The sequence below is a fragment of the Centroberyx affinis genome, unplaced genomic scaffold (assembly GCF_046629955.1).
Source record: "Centroberyx affinis isolate AG114_WGS23_722 - 3 ecotype Tasmania unplaced genomic scaffold, CSIRO-AGI_Caff_v1 ptg000849l_1, whole genome shotgun sequence".
NCBI classification, from domain to species: Eukaryota; Metazoa; Chordata; class Actinopteri; order Beryciformes; family Berycidae; genus Centroberyx; species Centroberyx affinis.
The window spans coordinates 238657-260457 of NW_027279444.1; the positions used below are offsets into that span (position 1 = coordinate 238657).

Here is a 21801-nt window from a genome sequence, read left to right on the forward strand (position 1 = left end):
GAACAAATCTTTAAATCTATTTATCATACATAAGCAGGCTATGATGTTTTTTGTTATGTTTTTTTCCAGTAGAGGATGGATTTCAGTTAAGCCTCTAGTCCATAAACTCAGTTAAAATCTTTCCACCTCAACACTGGAAATTATGTGTGGGGCAATAAGGCACACGGCCCAGGATAATTTCATTTTCCTTCAGTTTTCAGTTTCATTCATGTTGGCCCTTGTTCCCTTAATTACACTTCTGGCAACTTCACCATCACGGAAAAGAACCATAGTAATCCTATAATACATTTTATAAAGATACTACACAAATATCACAGCAAAACTTTAAGCTATAAACTCCTGCAGCTCCAAAACATAATCACAGAAAATCTTATGATAACACCATAGGAGATAAAAAAAACCCCCAAAGAAACAGCATAAAGTTAACTGTAAACTCACTGAGTCTCACAGTTACACTATAAATCATTATAGGAATATTATAGTGCTAATAAAGGAGGTAAAAAGTACCATAGAATATGATCAGGTCACTCTAAATTATGAGACCCACAGACACTATATATCACTGCAACAATATTATAGGAATATTTTAGAAACACATAGGAGATAAAAAATAAAATAAAAAAATACAATAAAGTACCATAATAAACTCATGATAAACTCCCTATTGAGTCCCATGGACACACTGTAAATCACTATAGGAATATTATAGGATACACAGAGATAAAAAATACCATAAAGCACCCTAAGGTCACTATAAACGCCATATTAAGCCCCATAGACACACTGTAAATCACTATAGGAATATTATAGGAATACCATAGCCGATAAAAATTCAATAAAGTACCATAAACACACTGTAATCTCAATATTGAGTCCCATAAACAAACTGTAAATCTCTATAGAAATATTACGGGAATCCTATAGTGATTTCAGTTACACCCCGCCCACCACACACACGCTCAGCCTCAGTTAATACAGCGGGGTCCGTGCTGGTGAATGGCAGTATGCTCTCCACTCTCTCCGGTGACCGTTGCGCGTACTTGGAAGATGTAACCAAAACTGAAAAACGTTTCGCCTCAATGTTTCCACCTCCGCCGGTCCGCCCGGAGTCATGTCGAGCCGTATGCGGGGATACATCAGGTAAACCAGGTAAGAAAACCAGCCGGACCGCTGGGCTGCATGCATGTCGGGACTGGAACAACCCGTGATTTCAAACGGAGAGGACGGACTCACCACGCCGTCACTTAACTGTATATGCGTTCAAAAGTGCGCGTAATCCGCCAATTTAGCACCAAAATGCGCCTTTTCTTCCATCCAACACCCAGTTCCCGCTCCAATCCGGTTTTTACACGGATCAGAAATAGTTTTTTTTTTTTTTTTTGCAGCACGCCGGAATGCTTTGGAGGCTTTGCAATGCAAGACAGTGTGAATGGAGAGATGGGGTTTCCGTATCCTGCAGGGATTTAAGTGGATGCCAGTGCACTGCGTAGGATGATGATGATGAAGAAGATGATGATGATGATGAATGTGTGTGCAGGGAACTATATGCAACCCTTACATAACCCCTATAATATTAGTATAAGGATTTATAGTGTGTCTGTGGTGCTCAATAGTGAGTTTATAGTGACCTTATGGTACTTTATGCTATTTTTATCTCCAATGATATTACTGTTATATTCCTATAGTGACTCATAGTCATTCTGTAGTGTTCAATAGTGAGTTTATAGTGACCTATAGTATTTTTTATTTCCTATGGTATCCCTATAATATTCCTATTGGGACCTATAGTGTGTTTATGGTGCACAATTAGTGAGTTTATGATGACTTTTTTGTAGTTTATGGTATTTTTATAGTGACCTGTCTCTATTTTATGGTATGTTTTTATGTCCTGTGGTATTGTTATGATATTCCTATAATATTCCTATGGTTATTGTTCTGTGGTATCTGTGCAGTAGCCTATCCTTCTAAAATTGACTCCAGGATGACTGCAGTTGATTTCCATAAAGGCATTCATGCATGCATTGTGATTTGAACTGGCTGCCGTCCATATTTGTTTGAACCTACAGCAGCTGCTAGGCTTGAACAGAGGTGTAACTGTTGAAACGACACACATGCAGTAGGTAAACATGAGGAGAATAGCCTACACATCTGCTGCAGGTACGGATATGGTCAGGAGTGTTGACCCTGGAAAAGGCTGGAAAATCACACAGATCAAACTGATATTCCTGTAGGGACCAGCTGTGCTGCTCAATAGTGACTTTATAGGGACTTTACTGTATTATCTCTCCTATGATATCACTATAATATTCCTGTAGCAGTTTATAGTGTCTCTATGGGACACAATATTGACTTTATAGTGACTTCTATTGTACTTTTTGATATTTGTATCTCTTTTGGTATCACTATAATATTCCTGTAGTGACTTAGTGTGTCTACGAGACTCAATAATGAGTTTCTAATGACTTTATTGTACTTTATTGTAGGCAAAGGCACAAACTATGTGGTACAAACGCTGTGGGTTTGAGTCCGGGCCACAATCTTTGTTGGATGTCTCTCTCTCTCTCTCTCTCTCTCTCTCTCTCTCTCTCTCTCTCTCTCTCTCTCTCTCTCTCTGCTGCCTGGTTTCGTGTCACTGTCCATTATTCAGTGTTCGTTAGGAAGAAATGCTATAAAACAAGTAGAAAAACACTTAATAATATTTCTTACAGGGTTTCATCATGTTATGTACTGTTTCTCACTGTGTTGCTGTTGCAGCAATGACTGAACGACCTTGTGAGATGAAGCATCTATCTATCTATCTATCTATCTATCTATCTATCCATCTCTCTATCTGTCGACTTCAAAAACAGACAAACTTGGGAATGGCTGAAAATATGTTGTGATGAAATACACCAACAGGAACCAAATCTTTACCAATTTAACCAATTTAATGTGTGAATCTGAGGTGTCACTCTGAATCTCTCATTATCACTCTTATACAGTATGTGACATGGAGCGATATGTTTCATATGTGAAATATTACACAACCTCTCCCATTTCAGTTTTAGCGATAGAAAGGTCGAGCTCTATAGTGAGTTGGCGGCGGTTTGGAATTTTACAATTGAAATATCTCAGATTTCAAAATAGACCCACTTTCTGAACAAACCATTGTTATAAAACATTCAAAGCCATGCAAGGAAATACCAGTTATAACTATATTAAACACCTTAAATGATCTATTTCTCTTAAATCTCCCAAACCCGCTGGTATTTCCCAAGAGCATTGATTATTTTAACTCCAACTTTCCCATGTTTTTGAAACTTTCAGTGCTGCCTGCCTCTTTCTGTTTACCCGACTTTGTGCCAGCCATGAAAGAAAGGAAAGAAAGGACAAAAAAAAAAAAAAAGCTGTCAGGAGATGCCATTTTGTTGCGCCAGGCTTTACACACACAGGCCCTGAGAATACACTGTTTTCCTCCCCAGAAAGTTAACCAAGAGAGTCGGAGTGGGTGCCAACTTGGAACCGGAGAAAAGAGTTTGTCCCGTTGCTTGAATGTTGCCCGGATACCTGAGAATGACCAGAACGGCAGAGGTGAACACACACTGCCTGCAAATTAGCCAGTCCTCATTAACATGCATGTTTTATGTTGTCGGCATTCACCTGACAGGCAATTTACAGCACATTCACACAGTATTTTACATTTTGCCCGTTTTTTGGGGGCCTGTAGCTGACACTCTTATCTTGAGCGGCTTGTGAGAGATAAAGCTTCAGTTCTTTGATCAGCAGCAGTACAAACAATCAACACTGAGGAGGTCAAGGGTCAGAGACAGTGAGAGAAACACAAGAAAAAGGAATAAAATGAGAGCAAAGGAAAACGATAAATGGCATTTTTTTGGGGGGGACTTACAGCCACTGTGCGTCTTGGAAATTGATTCTCCGCTTCAGAGGTCCTCAAAATGTTCCTGTCATTCGATCTGAGAGGGTTTATGTTGTTGGATATGAAGTGAAAAGTGAAACCTTTGATCAGTGAACACGCCCAGACGTTCTTGCGTAACCCCCCGGTGACCTTTGCCTACTGTACTAGCCAGTTTGGCCGGCAGCCAACCATTGTTTGGACAGTGAGATACAGTATGTCTGTGAAACTCTTAATATCGGGCAACAACATGTGCACAAGGGATTCCAGCGATATGGGCTTTTGCCATGCGGATATGTTTCCACTGAAGCTGCTGATCGCTAATATTTTGTGCCAATATTCAATTATTCATTCAATGTCTTTAAACGTGACCGGTTTTATGCCCGGGAAATTCCAATAAATGACAAATATTCAGTGTTTCCCCACAGAGTTTTCTTCTTCTCTGAAGCAGCATTTAGAGCATCATGGGACGCTAAAACTCTCCACCGAAACCCAGACTGATGAAATCCTTTTAGTGTTAGCAGCTCTTTAAAGCACGCCCACCTATTCAATGGCAGGAGAAACTCTGGGAGACATTACTGCCTTTTTAAATGAAGAATTAATTTACAAAAACACATTAGTCAACAATTAAGTGAATAGATAAAATGTGCAAATAAATCAAATGTCATGTCAGGATTTCCAGACTGTTTTTCTGTAGGAACCTCCATCATATCAGAGGTGGACGACACTGATTGGCCGATATCCATGACCAATATCGGCCCAATACTGTATATTGGCAAACCGATATACTGGTCTAACCCTAATGTGCACATCAATAAATCTGTCGGACCATAGTATGTACATTATACAAACCACAGATTCGATTAGTGGACGTGTAAAAGGTTGAAAACTTGGCTTCGCTCTATAATTGCAGAGTTCCAAAATGAAATCTACACCTATTGGAAAAACACTTACACTTATAAAAATGATAGCCATCACAATATGAATATAAATGATCATGCTTTTGAAAGGATAGAAAGTAACTTAAGTCCCCGGTTGACAGGATGGATAACGCTTTTAGATTCAATAATTTATTGCCTTGTCAACAAAGTTGATAGGAATTTGCCTCAGTGCAACTCTCAAGATGATAGACCATACACAAAATACATAAAATACATAAAACCCTAATGAAGATAGATAAAAGAGAATAGAGAATAAAAGCCTGGATCCTCTGGACTTTAGAGACAACAAACTTCTGCTAATGACTTTCCTCCTAAAATGTGGAATAAATTTTGGAGTAAAACTCTCCAGTCCCTGTTCATCAGTCCTCTGGATTTAGGGGTCAAAGGTCACGGCGGTCCTTGTTAGTCGACTCCTGGCACGTGTAAAACAGCTCTCTGATCTCCCGCCTGTTGTCACTCAGACTTTAATTTTGGGAACGAGAGGAGAGGCGAGAGAGTCGTCCGCTGAGATTTAGCCCGAGTCAAAGATATCAGATTAGCCTGATTACCTTTTAGAGCCGATTTTAACAGAGCGGGGGAGACTCCAATGTGTTTGTCAAGTCTCATTTATTGACATAGTTCCTCCAACAAAGACGTTCGCCACAAAGTGCTTTCATAGAGGATTGTAGTGTGTATTTCTGCGCTGGTTTGTGTATCAAAGAAACAGGATTAAGTTTCATGTCTGTCCTCATCCCGTTGAGGCTGTTACAGACCGTGGCATCGACGTCTGTCAGGATTTGCAGGCGACGCGGAGAGAAGTTTGATCTAAAACCATATGATTTAGATCGGGTTTCCCCCCCCGTTTTTATTGCCAGCTTCTCCCTGGGGATGAATAAAGCCTCTCCCTGTCTGTAGCTGTCATCTGTTTGTCCGTCTGCAGGATCTGTATCCGTTATCTGGGTGTATCTATCTTGCCTGGCTGTGTTCGTATACTGCAGCTGTGTTTGCCGACTGAAACGTATCAAGGTGCCACGCGTCACATTTTAACACCAATCAGATCGTCACCAGATTAGCTTTGAGACATTAGCATCATTACCGTAAACAAACAAGACCATTGTCAGCCTCTATCAGCCTCTACTCTGCATCCTCCATTGTTTCTCCACCTGGTGGACCTGGAGGGAAATCTGCTGGATCGCTTTACGGCACAAAACAGGAAGAGGTTCTGTTCTTCCAGAGCAAAACGGAGCTAAAGCTGAAAGAGTTTCTGGCAGCAGATGGTGGAAGGAGGGAAAGGAAGATGGAGAAATCACTTCCAACATGTTGATCCTCTTCAGGGAGGGGGAGAGGGGGGCAGGGAGCAACGGGGCTGATGGGAAATGTAGTCTTAATGTGGAGAAACACTAGAACTAACAGTACTACTGGTGTGAGATAGAGGAGAATGTCTCCACTATGGAGTCATTGGTTTACAGTCATTAAACCAAGATATCACAATTAATTTGACAATGTGATAGTTTAAAAGGCTTCACATTGCATCTTTAAAGCTTTTAATCTGTAATTGCTGAAACACTGTTGGGCCTTTTCTGGCTCTAGCTATCAATTGATTCATTGGACTGAAGACATTTCTATTGATTGAAGACATTTCTCGCTCTCAAATTGATTGAATGAGCCGTTGATGGGTCTGAAAGTAAGTGACAGCTAAACATCAACTCAACATCATGTTCTTTGTAACTGTAAAAGGCTTGTGTATGTCCTTACCCAGCATGCACTTCAGAGACAGCGACGTGTAGAAAGTTGCCAAGTTGAACATCAACCCAAATGAGCACAAAAATTCCAGAATATATTACGGCATGGTAAAAAAAAATCATGTAAAAAACAGCTTTGGAAACCGTTTTGAACTGATATCAGAAAAATATTTAGGCCGTGATTTCACAAAGCGATGCAGGCAGCAGCTCTGGGCGTCGTCTCAACTTTTCATTTTGGTCCTGTATAACACGGGTCTTCATCTATTCTACACTGGAACAGACCAGACTGGAATTCTGAGTCGGGATGGGTTTGGGAGAGATGGATAAAAGCCGTTATTTTATGTGTTTAAGTCAAAACTGTTGCGAAATCTAGATGGAAGAAATGGAAATCAAAATTCAGACGGACTTTCAGATCCTCAAGGGGAAAGTGGGACATTGCAACAGGAAAGGATAGAATACAGGTAAAAATACAATAAATTACAAAGAATGAAGGAGACGCTACATCTTTATCTTCATCTACCTTGAACTGTGCTGCAATTTTCTATCCGAATATGAAATGTAATTTCCAGACATAACAATACTGTTTGCGGTTGCTGTTTTTATACTGGATGTTTCTAAAGGCTTGACAGATTTTTTTTTTTTTTTTTACTGTGTTTTGATCCGGGGCGGGATGTTCTGCTAAGGTGTCAGGTTTGGCAGAATGAGAGGCAGCACTTTAGATGGAGAGGTGCGACACACGGGGTTTAATGTGACAGACTCCCCCCCCCCCCCCCCCCCCGGGTAGCGCGCTAGCTTTGTCACGTCTAATTTGTTGTTCTGCGAAAAGTCATCGCAAGTAAATGAAGTGCAAATGATTTCACTTGATCCCCGCTTCCTCAGATTGTCTCCACCCCTGGATGCTGTATTGAACTGTTCACACAAAGTTTAACACAGGGACCACAAGACAACGGTGATTTATCCACTCGAACATCTATCCAGTACTGTAGAAATCCCCCATCATGCATCTATCCTGCTTTAGCGCTGCAAACAATTCTTTCTCGAATGTTACACCACAGAACAAAACCAGTGTACTGTGAAATCATTCCATGTGACTTTCGACAGCTGAAAAGAGACACAAACAGTGGTGGGCAGAGTACTGACAATCTATACTCATGTAAAAGTACAATTACTCCCATAAAGAATGACTCAAGTAAAAGTGAAAATTACCATTTGAGAAACCTACTCAAGTAAAAGTAAAAAAGTACCTGGTTAATAAATTACTCAAAGTACAAGTTACTTTCCATTTTAATATTTTTTTAGGGTGTGCAGGCCAGTGCAAAATAATGAAAAAACTTTCTTAGCCCTTTATAAAACAGAATATAAGTCTGTTTAACTCTAGTATTTACAGACATTATCAAAGTAACCCAACCTATTACAGCCCCGAAATGCTGTAGATACCGAATACAATACAATTAATTAAAACTCAGATTTTCTGTTCTGTAGTATTACTCCCTGTACCAAGACCTCAGTCAATCACCTAGAGAATGAAAACTTCTCTCCGTTCACATTTTTCATTTGGGGAAACCCATTTGTTGGAAGCTGCCTCTTGGTCTGAGTTTTGCTCCATCATCATCGCATCGTGGTCAAAAGACAGGTGGAGCTGATTTTTCTTCCAGGCAGCTGGCAACTTGGCATCTGCAGTAGAGGTGCGCTCCCCCCGCTATACTCAATCCCCACATTTTGAGCAGACTAGTTGTAGCGAAGGTATAAATGGCAAATGTAGTGAAGTAAAAACTAGATTACCGGCTCAAAAATATACTCGAGTAAAGAGTAGAAGTACAGTTTAAAAAAAGGAACCAAAAGTACTTGTTCCGTGTTACTACCCACCCCTGGATAAAAAGAGACAAAAAACAATCAGATTTTATAATTTGTCAAAACAGTTCCTCTGCAGGATGGAGCCAAAGTACAGCAGCAGTTCAGTCAGTATGAGTCAGTAGAAAAACTGGGACTTTAAAAGAAGCTACATCTGTAAATGAAGAACTATGCAGGTTTGTTTTAAAGTCCTTTAAAAGTCAGTTAAAAGTGATTTGGGGTAACTGCTTGTTCACACTGCGAGAAACTTGCTTGATTTGATTTGCTATTTTTCACTGCTTTTGTATTGCCGTTCATAGCATTGCGTTGTTTTGAGGTAACATGAGTTAACACAGCAAGCTAGCAAGTGCTAATAAGTTAGCATTCATCAAAAATGAACAGCAAAAACTCAATAAAATGACTTCAGAGTTTACCATCGACCGCCAGCGATGGATTCAGCTGTTCTCCGAGCATCGACTTTGAGACGTTTGTCCCCCTCGCCTTTCAAATAAAAGTTGTAGAGAACTGGGACGCTTTGAATGGCTGCTATCAACTTTTCATCCATTTTGCACTTGCCAGGTGGAACTATTGTTCGTGGAATAAAAACAGTAGGGAAACAAGAAGCAAGCGTGGGAAATCTGATCCAGCCGTGGCCGACTTTTCTCAGCTGTGAGGCAAACAAACGGACGTCCAGTTACATGTCGGTCGTGGGATTACTGTCGAGGAGCCGGTGAGCAAGGCATTTAACCCCCCGGTTGCTCCTGCAGAGAGACGCTCTGCAAACCTTCCCTGACAAAATAAAGGTTAACATGTAATTTTAGAGTATTCTTATTCTGGGACACGTGAAGCAGAGCTGCCCCGTCACTTTTCTAGGAAGCGGGGGGAGAAAAACCAAGGGCACGAGGAGGGGGAAGGAAGGTTTTGGTGGAACGTACGCTACTGTAATACAAGTCATTTGCTATGGTACGCTCAGCTGTAAATGACCATTTAACGTATGAGGGAGGAGAGGAGAAGTGACAGTGCCTGCAGGCGGATGTCAGAGGACGGAGGACGGAGGGCTGGAGGGGGGGGGGGGGGGCTGGGGATGGGGATGTCAGCAGAAAGACGATACTGGGAATATCAGTCCGTCTCTCTGCAGGAAAACCTCTCCGGCTCGCTGCAGCCGTCCACATGAGACTGTCTGTCTCTCACAGTGTCTCGCTGAGAGATTGTGTGAATTCACTAATGTGTGTGTGTGTGAGAGTGAGAGAGAGAGAGAGAGAGAGAGAGAGGGAGAGAGAGTGACTGCACGACTCTATTCACAAATTGCACATGTAGTTTCCTATTCATATTCCTCAGTAGTATTTACGCTAATAATAAGTGTGTGTGTGTACATGCCATACCGCTGAGACTGTGTTCATATACAGTAAGCGTTTATATTGTTGGCTAAGAATGTGTGTATTATTCATTGTGTGTGTGTGTGTGTGTGTGTGTGTGTGTGTGTGTGTCTAGGCTACATTAAAGTCCCACTGAAACGGAAGTTAGAGCTTCTTTAGCTTCTGTACTGTGACGTATTTCCCAGTGAAACAGAATATTTGAGCGGTGTACAGTTACAAGAGGGATTTAAATCAAATCCTTCGCATTTGATTGGACCGCTAAACAGTGGGCGGGGCTTAGGGTTTTTGCCCACAGATATCCAAACGCATATCTCTTCCTATCTCTCTCCATATTGCTCTGTCAGCTACTACGACCCAGAAACGGTGAAGTGTGGTTTTATATGACCGGTGTGGCTAGCTAGAGGTTGAAGAATGATTGATGGGTGGATGTCATGATATTATTGGTTGAAATTGGTTGGTTCATGCTTACGTAAGCACACGGCATATTTTGTTTTACAGGAAGAAAACATGATTGGATTTTGATATAAGAATACAAAGAAATTGATTTTTTTTTTTTTTTTTTGGCATATATTGTTAAATAGGTGCACAATATGACCGGGATGTGATCTAAAAGGGTTAAAAATGCATTTTTCATTTCATCTCGAATTTAAAGGTACAATATGCATCTTTTTACCTTGAGGCAGCAAAGGGCATTGCAAGTCCCGCCCTCCTCCCCCTTATTTGGCCAGGCAACACCTGTCACTCACCTTGATGAACACCGTTAGCTTGCTACGTAGAAACCGCGGTAAACTGGCTAAACTGGCTAAACTGGCATCGCTTCTCGGCCCCTTTTTCGTCTCCTTCATGTGGAGCCAGTGTGGAAAGATAATGCCGAGGTTCGCCATGTTTCTGAACGGGTCTTATCTGCTGCATGTTTAGCTTCACTGTTCTTTCTCTTCTTTTTTTCCACCTTTGTTGTTGCAGCTATGACTTCCCTTCGTTGTGGCTGCTAGCCTCACCTTGATAGCCACAACCAGCTCAGACCACAGTTTCAGTTCAACAAACATTTCTCGGAGGCAGAGCAGCTCTGGAGGCAGAAATAATCATATTTTTCAGGTGATATTAGACTGAAGCCGAGTGAAACGGCAAGGAGTAAGAGAAGAAGAAGCTAATATTATGAAGCCTAGCACTCTGAAGTACAATCTATCCATACTAAGTTATCTAGGTTAGCTAGTTAGCCTAGTTGACCTTCCATGTGTTCAAACTAGCCATACTAGCCTATAGCTATCTAAGTAAGCTAGTTAGCTAGCTGCTGACCTTCAACATCATGAATGCCATGGTCATGAATGAAAATGTAATGAAACTGCTATTGTTATTGTTTATTTATATTTTGACCTTCTTTGCCATTTAAGTTTGCCAGTTAGCTAACTTGCGTTCCAAAAAACTGCTTCTTTGTCTCCGCCCACTGATGTTTAACTCAACCAATCAATATTATTTCTGCCTCCAGAGCAGCTCTGCTTCTGAGAAATGTTTGCAGAACTAAAACCTAAATCTGTGTGCCCATATGACACGCCCACGGCAAATGGTATACTGCCCAAAAGCACAATGGGAGGATTTAGGCCTGAACACACAGAATATATCCTATTTACTTAATGTTTATTTAATGTGGGAAAACAGTTGCATATTGCAGTTTTAAGAATGTGTGTACACATCATTCATTAACAAAGTGGGTGTGCACACTCATTTTGGTCACTGAAAGAGTCAGTGTGTGTGTGTGTGTGTGTGTGTGTGAGTAGATGGTGCCAAACTGCCAGGCACCAAACCATGCTGTGGCCTGTTGTGAGAGCAGCTGGTGTTCACAGAGAGTGCCAGTGTCCAAAAAAGGCCAAAAAAACTGAAGACGTTCACTTACTGTCACTGGTGGGACACCGGGACGACTTACTAAACACACACACACACACACACACACACACACACACACACACACACTCACACTTGGAATTAGTTACTAACAGTTTACTTTAAGAGTGAATAGGCATGTAGTCACCCTGTTTGGACAGACAGCCAGTCTTTCTGTGTGTGTGTGTGTGTGTGTGTCTGTGTGTGTATGTGTGTGTATGTATGTGTGTATGTTTAGTAAGTGATACTGTATATGCTCATACTGTACATACCGTACACACACACACCCATCCTCCATCTCTTTCTTCTATCTTTTCTCTCTCTCTTTCTCTCTCTCTCTCTCTCTCCCTCTCTCCCTCTCCCCCCTCTCTCTCTGGCTGATGCAACACAGATGTATGACCTTTGCCCTCGCTGCCCCACTTATTGGATGTTGTAATGGAGTGAAATAATAATCATCCCCCTCTCTCCCGGGCCGACAACAGCTCTACCTATGGGAGGAGGTTTCCCTTTCCTCGCGGGTCGCTGTGTTTCCCACGCAATGTGTTGTAATACAAGCCTGTGCAAGAGTTTCCCTCAAGCAACTTCTGAATATGTGTTTTTTTTAGTTCTTTTTTTTTTATTTAAGAATGTAGATTGGTGCTATCTGGGCTTCCAAAATATATCTATATTACTCTGTTGAATACTCCAGTGTGCAGATTTGCATTGCAGCAAAACACTGCAGCAGCTAATTTCTGATTAAAGGATAAATTCAGTGATTTTGGACCTGTCTCTCCATCCCTGTAGTACAATATTCTCTCCAGTCAGCTGTCAGTTGAAGCAGCGAGCTCTGCTGCCTATTTCTGCAACAATGAGTCCAAACTGTTTGTCAAAAATATCTCCAAAAAACCCGTTTGTGGCTCTGCAGGGGAGTTGAGAGGAAACATGACTCAGTTCCTCCATTACACAATTGTCACTAATCAGGAAATCATCAGATCAAGACCGCTGTGGGGTGAAAGGTGGTTCCTGATCTAGTTCTGGACGGTCAGATCAGATTATAAACAGTAGAGTTCAGTAGAAGACGATCTACTGAGTGGAAACGGTGCGGTGCCGCTGCTTTCCCGGGGCCGTGGAGAGAAATACGGCGGTCAGTTTCCGTATCGTTTTCACAGACTGGCTTTTTGGAGATATTTTGAGATATTTTATTCTGTTTGGACTCATTGTCAGCAGCAAGAGGCAACAGGGGGAAGTTGCATAAAGCTAGTTTAAGACTAGTGTAAGCCTTAGACTGGTCTTAGATTCTCAGGTTGGACTAGTCTAATTAAGACTATCTGTTACTTAAATATTACAACTGACTTATTTTGAGGTGGGAAAGTTAGCCACCTTCCCCCTGGCTAATCTTGAGTTAAGAACTTTGTTGTTATGGCAACAAGTCGGCCTAACTGTCAGAGTGGGACGTTTAAATACTGAAGCTGTTTTCATACAAGATGCCAAATCTCTGGTTTTTGGGAGTCTGAAGAAGAGAGCAAGTCTTTAGAGACAGAAACAACACATTAGAGATCTACAACAACCAAGAAGTAGTAGGAACAGGTAAATGTAAATGTCTATAGCAAGTTTGACTTAAAGTCACATTTAAGTCTAAGACCAGGTCTAGCTTTATGCAACTGGCCCCAGAGCTCGCAGTTTCAACCGACAGCTGACTCTGGAGCCAATATTGTCTGTGGGTCCAAGTACTGCAAGGATGGAAGAAACAAATGACTGTATATATAGGTCCAAAATTGCCGAACTTATCCTTTAAAAGTGTAAAAGTTTAGTCAACGTCTACATCTTAGACTGTGTCTTCTGATTAAGCATTATCTTGTACATATGGACTTCTCTGGTGCATGATGTTTGATATTTACAGCTCTTAATGCATTATTTAAACATGTAATAATGTTTTTACTGCTTGGTCTAAAACTGGACTATACACAGCCAAAGAGATCCTGGGCTGTATGAGAGATAAAGCAGAGATGTGCTGTTGAAATCTAGTGCTGAGTGGGTTTGAAAACTCCTCCTTTGAAAAGTCATTTTAGTTATCTAATTTTTCCATAAATGCTATAGAAAGTCCATAAATGTTAAGATAATGGTGAAGAAGGCAATGCCAAAGAAGAGGAAGATGAAGAAGAATTTTCACTCATGAACACACCATAAACCAGTGGTTCTCAACGTGGGGTCCGGGGTCCTTGAGGGGGTTCCAGGGGGTCCCCAGCAAATTGATGAATTGTTAAACTTCACCATTATTTCATTTACAAGAAGTTAATACAATTAGAGAATGTAGAAGAATGACTGTTTTGATCATAGTTTCTCTGTTATCTCTCTACCTGCAATACAGATAGACATGAAATTCTGGACAAAATCATATCTGACAATAAAAATATTCTCAGATTTTGGTTCAAGAGACAAAATCTCATCAAATGGGGGTCCGTGGCCCTAATGTGGACTAAAGTAGGGATCCATGATATGAAAAAGGTTGAGAACCGCTGCCAAAAACCACAGAAGAAGAAGCTAATCGGTTGCTGTTGTGCTGCAGCAGACTCTCGGGTCACAATGCTTTGTTTTCACGCCCTTTGAAAACTTATTTTATTTATCTAATTTTAGATAGACACTATATAAAAAAAAATCCATAAATATCAAAACAATCAGCAGATTCCACTCATTGCTTTCTTCTTCTGTGGTTCACGGCGTGTTCCTCAGCGCTGCAGCAGACTCTCGGGTCACGCCGCCACCGCCGCCGCCGCAGGCTACGTCTTTGTCGCAGCTATTTTCAAAAGAATCGAACTTTCCCTTTTTTTTTTTTTTACCGCCCCAAGGACGGCGCGCACGGCGACTCCCGCAGCAGATAGGACGGATTGTTTCCGTTTAACCTTGTGTGTGTCATCCCGTGCAGGCGCGCCGCACCGGCTCGCTGTCAGAGATGAAAGGAGCGTTTGAAGGCGGCTTCTTTGTTAGGGGTAAAAAGCGCTGCGAGCGAGAGTGAGTGTGTGTGTCTCTCTCTGTGTGTGTGTGTGGATAGATAGTGTGTGTGAGAGGATACAGCGGCTTTAGGGTTGCAGAGTTTGTTTTCAATCACACACACACACACACACACAAGCACAAAGACACACCTTGCATTTCCCCGCCCTGCAGCCGTTTGACAAGCCAACACTTGACCACAGTCTCTCTCTCTCTCTCTCTCTCCTCTCTCTCCCTCTCTCTCTCTCTCTCTCTCTCTCTCTCTCTCTCTCTCTTCCTGTAATATGCGTTTTGACACCTGATCGCCCCTGAGGCTTCCCTTGCATTATTGAACAACATTTAATATCCCATTCCTGTTTGAAGTTGCCTACTGTAGCGATCCATACACTATTTCAAACGAATGATCACATCCGCCAGCTTAAAGTGGTAATCTACTTTTTTTTTTTTTTATGATTTAGTCTCCATCTTTCATGCTAGGCACCGCACTGCCCAGAGATCACCTGTCAATCAAACAGTGTGGGCGGAGCTTGGATTCTCTCTTGATGCAGTTTGAGTTTCTCTTCTCTTTGTCTGTTCAGCCATGGTGGCTATCACTGCTCATGCTAACTACCCAGTTCTTCTTCTTCTGTTTATTTATTTTTTTTTAAATGCATCATTTTTCCCAGGACAGACAATGGAAAAGCTTTATGAACTGGATATGGGTTGGATCACTGTTGTGTTAAATCGCTCAAAGAAGAGCAAAACAGACATTTATTTATATGAAAGTGATGCAGATTCTTCAAGTCACATCCCTGCAGTGGAAGTGGTGAAATGGATAACAAGATCATCCCTTTATTTTTTTGTCTGTGAAAAGCTAATTTTCTGCTTTTTTGGCTTTGGAGAAACTGTCTGCACTTAACTGCCTACAGTAAAGCAGTGGGAGATGAAACTGATGATGGCATCTGTCTTCTCCTCTTCTTCCTCCTGAATGAATCAAACTTGTTAAATAAAAAAAAAAAAAAAAAAAAAAAAGACATGCAGCCTGCCTTCGGAGCGCGGATCGCTCTGTGTATTTTGTTTAATTCCCCGGAGAGCCATTCTTTTCCTTTTCACTCCTTTTTTTCCCTCGTAAAAATTGTCAAGTATGTACTGTAGCGTGGAGTGTAGAGTCGCTGCTCAGCGGAGCCGAATCAATACCTTTTCTGTTGCTCAGCTGGCGGAGAAGTTGAGAGCGGATCAAGTTGACATGTATTGAGCAGAGGATTGCTGGTTTGAAACCCATCAGGGGAGTTCGGGGGTAAAAGTCCAGATTATGTCACCTGGGCCCCGGCTTTTCAAAACCCCTCTGACAGGATTTCAGCAGTAGGATTGCGTTAAATGTGAAAATTGGGTATTTCAAACTGATAAAAAGAGGTTGAGATCATTCAGATTATGGTTTGGACCGGATAATCCGATCCCACCTTTTAATAAAGCTCAAATGTTGCTCCTCCGTTTTTCCCAAACTCAAAGGCAGAGATTAGGAGAGTTTTGATGCCAAATATCAGGATAACCTTGATCCCACTGGAAGGCAGGATTGAGGGGGGATTTAGAGACATGAAGGGCTTTATATAGAACCAAGAAATCGTGATTTGACTGGTGAGGATGTGGGGGAAATACAGCCTATACATCTTGGGATATAGATTAAAAATTGTATTTAATGTTATTACATGAAAGAAACCTTCAAAACAAAGTCTCACACCAACTGCTGGACCAGACGGACAGATAGAGGTCTGTGCAGAGCTGGATTTCATATTCTTGATCTTTTGGTATGTGGATTTCAGAATGATCCTATGATACTTTTTTGTGGAAAAATGGACTCAAAAATTTGCCCTGCCTCTGTGTGCATCTGTAGCAGCTATGTTGGCTGATAAAGGGGGTTTCTTCACAGATATGGAGCCAAGAATCACACTTTGGCTTGGTTTTCCACAATCAAGAATGTTATTAATGTGCTTTATCATGCCAATTTCCCCAAATAACTTCTTAGATGTTTGTAAAGAAATATTTAGTGACCTTTTCACATAAATAAATATCCATTTTTCTACTCTAACCTATATCCAGTTCATGAAAGCTTTTCCACTGTCCCTGGGAAAAATCCTGATGCGTTTTACGTTTCCGGTTTGTTTGCAATAAACAGAAGAAGAAGAACTGGGTAGTTAGCATGAGCAGCGATAGCCACCATGGCTGAACAGACAAAGAAAAGAGAAACTCAAACTGCATCGACGGAAAATCCAAGCTCCGCCCACACTGTTTGATTGACAGGTGATCTCTGGGAAGTGACCGCTCGGCATCAAAAATGTCGCAAAGAATCCGAAAAACACAGATCTTGCAGCACTTTCAATGTATATAAGTCTATGTGTGTGTTATATAAATGGTTCAGTAAAGTTTCTGGCACTGGTTTCTTCCTCCTCCCCTTATTTTGATGCCGCCTGCCTTTGGAGCGCACTTTGATTTCCCGCTGCATCCGCTCGCCGTGATTCAGCAGCGAACATCAAAATAAGGATAACATCAGCCAAAAACAGGGCAGCTTTCCTCCACAATATCCCTAGAAATGGGCAACTCACCACTGGCTTTGGCACCGGGTGTTTTTACCGTGTGAATAACACAATCTGACTCACTCTGTACTCAGATGCGGCACACACCAGAAGCACAGCACATTTGTTCACCAGTCAGTTCAGTCTGGGGTAATGTTAGTGCCCTCGTCCCCTGGGACTCAATTACCACAGCGTATGACATGACTCACACCCGGAGGGTAAACTCCGAAGCTACAGGAGAAAATGATGCTGTTTTGGATTTATTAGTGTACCTACACACAGCGACAGGCACGCAGGTGGGCAAGAGACACAGACTGCAGTTTTACTTATACAAACATTTCTCAGAGGCAGAAATAATCTCACTGGTCGAGTTAAACCTCAGTGGGCAGAGTGTTAGACTGAAGCCCAGTGAGCAAGACAAGAGGTAAGAGAGGAGGAAGCTAATATTATGAAGCCTAGCACTCTATTAACTGAAAAAATACAATCTATCCATACTAAGTTATCTAGGTTAGCTAGTTAGCCTAGCTGACCTTCAAGTTCAAACTAGCCATACTAGCCTATAGCTATCTATAGATAGATCTATCTATTCAGCCGACCGTGGAAAGGTCGGAGAAAATGAAAAGTTTGCCACCCAAACCCCATTCACATCTGTTGACAATACGACGTTGGGCCAACTTAATGCCAGCGGCCAAAAGGACGTTGGCGCGACGTTGGCGCCAAGGCTGCTGCCAACGTCCTGCCAACGAAAGTGTCTACGTTGGGCCACCGTTGGGCCGACAAGTCATTGTTATCTGGGAGTTAAGGCAAATTTATGGTTCTGCGGTGTACGGTGTGCCCGGTGTTCACGGCAAGACCGTTCTCTCCGCAGAGCCACAGCATTTTACGGTAAATGCGGTAACAGCGCGGTGTTCGTGGAGAGCGCAGAAACTCCTCCGATTGTCCATTTTTGCCGGTTGTCAGCTGCCAGTTTGCTCGAATACACTACTTCCCTGCTAACCAACTAACATAGCAACCATTAACCAATCATAGCCTCTGAACTGACTGTGGCGTTTGCAGAGGCCTTTGTAGAGCGCGGAGCGCGGTGCGGACCCTCCACACCGCGAACACTGGGCACGCCGCAGAAACTATAAATTTACCTTTCGCTTCCAACATCATGAATGCCATGGTCATGAATGAATGAAAAAAATAAGTCATTGTCTTTTTATATTTTTTATTTATATTTTGACCAGAGTTACTTCTTTGTCATTCGTTCGCCAAAAAACTTTGGCTCCGCCCACTGAGGTTAAACTTATTCAATGAGATTATTTCTGTCTCCAGAGGAGCTGCACTTCCTAAAAATGTTTGTCTCTAACTAAAACTCCAATCTGCAACCAAGCGAGGCTCGAGGTGTTGAGGATGTATTCAAGTGTTTCCTGGCAACAAGTTGCTCCTAATTGATTAAAGCAACAAAGCTGAGGCAACTGAGGTATTCAAATTTCCATGTGTATCACTGCCTTTAGACTCAATCCTTGATCTGTGTAGGATCGATGGTTCATGGAGCAGCCAAATGGTATAATGGCATGTAAGCACAGCCTCTTATGCTATGGATTACTAAATATGAAATATGTGCTGTGTAAGTAGGGGAGACTGGGGACGGTTGCAACACTTTTTGCATTTCTCTCAGTTACTCAGAGACGATTTGGACTAGACCAACCAAATTTTTATATATTAAACTTACATCTGTCTGCTAATTACCCATACCATTTAAAGATGATTACATATGACATACTGTTCACGATATTTATTTGAATGGAAGAAGTCAGATTTTGCAACTGACCCCAACCCTGTGGACAGTTGCAACACAATCAGGGAAAATTTCACTAATTAACTTTTGCTTTTTGTCTCAATGAGCATAGTATTCTGAAAATATGTATTGTTTTACAATAATATTATAGTATTATTTATTTATACAATAATATTATAGTATTATTTATTTAGTAATATTTATCAAATAACAGTTATTGAGTTTGATACGCCACCGTAGAAGACAACAGTTGACAATTTTATATATTTGGGTGAACTATCCTTTTATGTACCCCACAATGACTTGTTTATGTTGAAAAATACTGTTGTGTGGTCTGTTTTGATATGGCTGCTTTGCTTGGGGACAAACTTGCAACAACTTGTTGCAACCATCCCCAACCCTATCAGCCATGACAGAACATCATGTGCTAGCTAGACACACTGACCTTAACACATGCTTCAAACTAATTAAGTTTTGATTAATTCATACAAAAGGACAGTATGACAAAAATACAGATCATGAAAAATATTACTTTCATACCTCCAAAACAAGTTTTTTTCAATAAATGCAGCAGCAGATGTTGAATGTGTCTTCTGTCTTCTTCGTGGGGGGAGTGTCTAACTGAGCATGTGCAGTATGAGTGTCATCACTCTAGCATGTTTCTGATTGGAGGAATAAGACTTGTTGCAACCGTCCCCAGTCTCCCCTACGTATTTAAGAGACAGCACCTTGAAGTACAGTTTGGCAAATCTCTGGGAAATTCCCATCTAGTCATGAACTATTCCCTGCTTCCTCACCTCTCTCCTAGGTCTCACCCCGATCTCTACTGGGGTGACCTCTGGGTGCTGCTAGCCGGCGGACGGGACCCCCCCTTCCCCCCCCTCCTTCCCCCACCCCCCACCATGAAGCAGTGGAGGAAGCTGCTCCTGGTGGCCATGCTGGTGTGGCTCCTCCTCTTCCTGTCCCTGCTGTCTCACTTCCTGGAGTTGCGATCCAGCGCGGTGTCCCGGACCCGCTTCATGGCGTCCGGCCCCTCCCTCACCCGCACCGAGATCCGCCGCCTGGCATCCATCCAGGGGGGCCTGCCCGGAGGGAAGGGGCCCCCGAACTCTTCCTTAGCCCCTCTGAACCTGGGCTCCAGCTGGGGGGAGCAGCGGGCCGGACCGCCTGGCCTCGCCCTGGAGATCCGCGAAGGCCCGAGGGAGGGGCGGGTGGTGGTCCGGGCGAGGCAGGGAAGCAGCATGACCGCCTGGAACTCAGAGGAGGACTGGGAGGAGCGGAGACGCCAAAGGAGGAGGAGGAGGTGGCGCGTGGCCCAGCGGGGCGGCGGCCCGACGGAGGAGGAGGACTACTACGGCTCCAGGTCCAAGGCGGTGCTGCAGAGGCTGTGGCGGGGCAACATGTCGGCGGGGATGCTCAGCCCCCGGCTCCAGAAAGCGCTGAAGGTTTACCTGAACTCCAACAAGCACCATGTGACCTACAAGGGCCGGCGGAGGGGCTGGCAGAGCGGCCGGGAGGTGCAGTGCGAGCTGAAGAGGCAGGCCCGGCTCCGGACGCTGGACGGGACGGAGGAGCCCTTCGCCAGCCTGGGGTGGGACAAGCTGGTGCCCTCCAGACCCCTCGACCGGCTGCAGGGCTCAGAGTACCAGACCTGCGCCGTGGTCACTTCAGCTGGAGCCATCCTCAACTCCTCTCTGGGGCAAGAAATAGGTCAGTAAACCAGGGTTAGGCTGGATATCGGTTTGCCAAAATATCAGGTCGATATTGGCCTTTGAGGGTCTGATTTTACTCAACAGCTTCAGGTGAACTTTGGTACCTTGGGTTGTGTGTCTTCCTCCATGATAAAACCCCCAAATTAGTGATTCTGTTACCTGTTGTAGAGGAGACTGGAGAATTGTGTTTTTTTTTCTCTCTCTCCATTCACTGCCATTGTATGGAGGAACAGTCTGAAAATCACTTCTAGCACATAAAGGAACATCAACAAAGCAGATTCTGACAATAATAATAATAATAATAATAATAATAATAATACATTACATTTCTATAGCGCTTTTCTCAGTGCTCAAAGACACTTTACAAACACAGGATAAAACAATTTTAAGAGAGACAATATATAAAAAAAACTAGTCATGCTGCTGTTTTTAAGTGAATCGATTTCTTTATGTTTATTAAACCTTTCAGTTTGAACAAGTTTAACACTGAAATCCAGTCGGAGAAAAATAGTTAATTTACTTGTAGGTAGGCAAAAAAAAAGTGAGACTTGTTTCTTCTATATTGGCAGAAGCTGCTAACCCTGAAACAATTTCATTAGTTTGACTTTGAATGGAGAGTTTTAATGTCCCATGATGGTCTAAAAGCTGTTTCAGAGGCTTTCAGAGTAAATCAGCACTAAATATTGGCTATCGGCAACTTCAGTCCACAAATTCACAGTATTCCCATGATGTCAAATGCATTTCCTAACAATATGGTGTCACCTGTTAATTTATCACAATCACCTGTTTTCCTACCAAGATGGCAGTGTGGTGATGTAAGAGAATACTGTGAATATCAGCATGTGTATCAGCCTTCGAAAACCCATATCTGTCGAACCCGAAGTTTTGCCTTGTTGTTGTTTTTCTTTCTTTCACGATTTCAGTTTCTGGGAATACATTCAGTTTACCTCATTTTTAATGGGAGAGTGGGTGGGGAGAGTGAATGAGTAACACTCTCCCCTCCTTCAACAACGACTGAATGTGAAGCGGGATAAACGGAGGGATATATTAACCTTAAAATGGGAGAATACTGATCACTGGAGGGGAGGATATGTTTGGCAAGACCACAGGCCTTCTCTGTTTAAACCTTTCAACGTCTGAGAAAATTGGGAA

At 42.4% G+C, this 21801-nt stretch overlaps 1 protein-coding gene across 1 annotated transcript in view; it reads left to right on the forward strand.

The window, feature by feature from the left end:
* The first annotated feature begins 1029 nt into the window (after positions 1 to 1029).
* The window catches only part of LOC139645367 (beta-galactoside alpha-2,6-sialyltransferase 2-like), a 51376-nt gene continuing 30604 nt past the window's right edge, over positions 1030 to 21801 (forward strand). Inside the window, exons 1-3 of the mRNA XM_071521059.1 lie at positions 1030 to 1149; positions 3462 to 3570; positions 19746 to 20647. Coding sequence (XP_071377160.1) covers positions 19840 to 20647 — 808 coding nt within the window. The 5' untranslated portion in view covers positions 1030 to 1149; positions 3462 to 3570; positions 19746 to 19839. The remainder of the gene's footprint in view (positions 1150 to 3461; positions 3571 to 19745; positions 20648 to 21801) is intronic.